General features: G+C 30.1%; 1 protein-coding gene across 1 annotated transcript in view; it reads right to left on the bottom strand.

Moving 5' to 3' along the window:
- LOC119639603 (A disintegrin and metalloproteinase with thrombospondin motifs 1) overlaps window positions 1-1,455 on the bottom strand; it is a 112,306-nt gene extending 110,851 nt beyond the window's left edge. The window contains exon 1 of the mRNA XM_038037083.1: window positions 904-1,455. Coding sequence (XP_037893011.1) covers window positions 904-1,377 — 474 coding nt within the window. The 5' untranslated portion in view covers window positions 1,378-1,455. The remainder of the gene's footprint in view (window positions 1-903) is intronic.
- Window positions 1,456-2,086: the final 631 nt, after the last annotated feature.

Below are 2,086 nucleotides of genomic sequence, written 5' to 3'. Positions count from 1 at the left end.
ATTAAGTCCTGATTAGGAAGAATGAAAGTCACTACTCTAACCCGGCTAAATATAAGTCTTAAAGGTGCCTTTAGATTTTCTTCATCTCTCTGATGGGGGGATGAAAGTTTTCACAAATCTCATAACAATGGCTGACCACTTAACTCAATCAACAACATTTAAATCGTTTTATTCTGGACTGAATTAAGTCCTGATTAGGAAGAATGAAAGTCTCTACTCTAACCCGGCTTAAAGGTGCGTTTAGATATTATTCATTTCGCAAAGGGGCCTCTCAGTGGCACAATGAGATAAAATTTGAGACCGCTAGAGTCAATCAACAACATTTAAATGCTACTTTTTATTGACGGCTCTATGAGATCTATACAGTACTTTAGGAGTCTTCAGTCTCTAGTACAAAGAAACGCAAAGCCTTTTTCTCCATTGTGTTCAAGTTGCCCAAACATATTCGTTCTTTTGCCGAATGAAATTCACAAAAGTCCTCTACGATCGCTTGGTATATTTCTTATGAGAAACTTAACGTACCTTTCGTAAGAGCAGATGTCATAAATAAAGAAAACGATTTTCTGTGAAAAGTAATGTTTTGCATTTCGAATACGCTTCATTGCACAGAAATTTAATTCAGGCATTTATGCTGATCGGTAGAGTTTGTCGTTAGCGATACGTTTTTTTTTTTTTTTTGTTTTTTTTTAACATTTTTTTTTCAAAAAATTTTTGCATTTAAAAAAATTTTCCTTTTTTTTTTTTTTTTTTTTTTTTGCATTTTTAATCTTAATTTAAATTTTTATATATTTATTTATTGTTATTTTTTCTCAGGGGATCGTATTAAGCAAAAGTGATAAGGAAATCTCTTTTCATATATTTTTATATATATGTTTTCTTTGTTTGTTTGTTTGTAAGACTTACCTGTTTTTCCACAAGCGGTCTTGTATAAATAAATTCTTTTTTAGCTGAATACAACTCCGGCGGTATACCTTTATATGAATAACGCAAGGCGTTGTCTTCATTTTTAGACAACTGTGAAGTGGACAATGATAAGCCATTAGTAATGCGTTGATGATGGCAGGTAAAGTTAACTGAACCAATATCTGGCAATAATCGAGATATTTCACAGGAGTGTTGTGCATCATTATCGGATTGAATGCAAGAGTTAGAATTACAAGAGATATGGGATAAAGAACACGAAGCTGAGCTTGAGCGTAAAGTATTCGTAACGCTGTCATTACTTAACGGCTGACACAGGCAATGACAGCAATAAACTGACGGGTGATCAACGACTAATGTGTCCGTAGCCGATGTATTTAAGAGTTTTTTGTGATGTTGATGCTGTTTACCGGCAAGATTCGATGAGGGGGTTAATAAACTTTGCACTTTAGCCATAATCAGTGAATCAATTTATTTATTAAAAAATGCGGCAAAATGTGTTAACATTTGTTATTTATTTTTAATTTTAAAATCATTAAGTTTTAATTTGTTTTGCATACATTTTCATTGTCATGAGCCACACTTTTCATTTTATTTATTATTTCTTTTTTTTTTTTTTTTCTTTTTTTTTATTATTAATTATTTTCTTTAAATAAATATCAGCAAAAAAGAAAACTGTCTTTATAAACTTTTTAAAAGTCGAATCGAGAAATAATAAAAAAAAGCAATTTAATGCTTTTTGCCTGATGACAGTACAAGAGACGTGTAGTGGGTAATAAAAAAAAAAGAATAAAAAAAGAAGAGAGCTATTGTACCGAGAGCGCTAAGACTATTAAATATTTTGCGACTACAGCTCATCCGATACCAAATTGCATGATTCTTCATATGTATTATGTATTACAAGCTTTTTTGGTTTGCTGTTGTTGTTGTTTTTTTATTTATTTATTTTTTTTAAATTAGTAATTTTATTAGTTCTTTGCAATTAATATGTATAGAACAAATAACTTTTCAAAAAATTTCTCAATTTTTTTTTTTAACTTTTGGTTTGACAAAAACGCGCAACACGTTGTTTCAAAAAATAAAATAAAAAAAAGCCGCGAAAAAATCTCGTCTTTTTTTCCCTTTTTACTTCCAGGCACAAAACTTTTTTTTCTTTTTTTTTTTT

This window comes from Glossina fuscipes, unplaced genomic scaffold (assembly GCF_014805625.2).
Source record: "Glossina fuscipes isolate IAEA_lab_2018 unplaced genomic scaffold, Yale_Gfus_2 112, whole genome shotgun sequence".
NCBI lineage: Eukaryota > Metazoa > Arthropoda > Insecta > Diptera > Glossinidae > Glossina > Glossina fuscipes.
The sequence above is the reverse complement of the archived record's forward strand: the minus strand, read 5'-3'. Positions and strand labels throughout refer to the sequence as shown.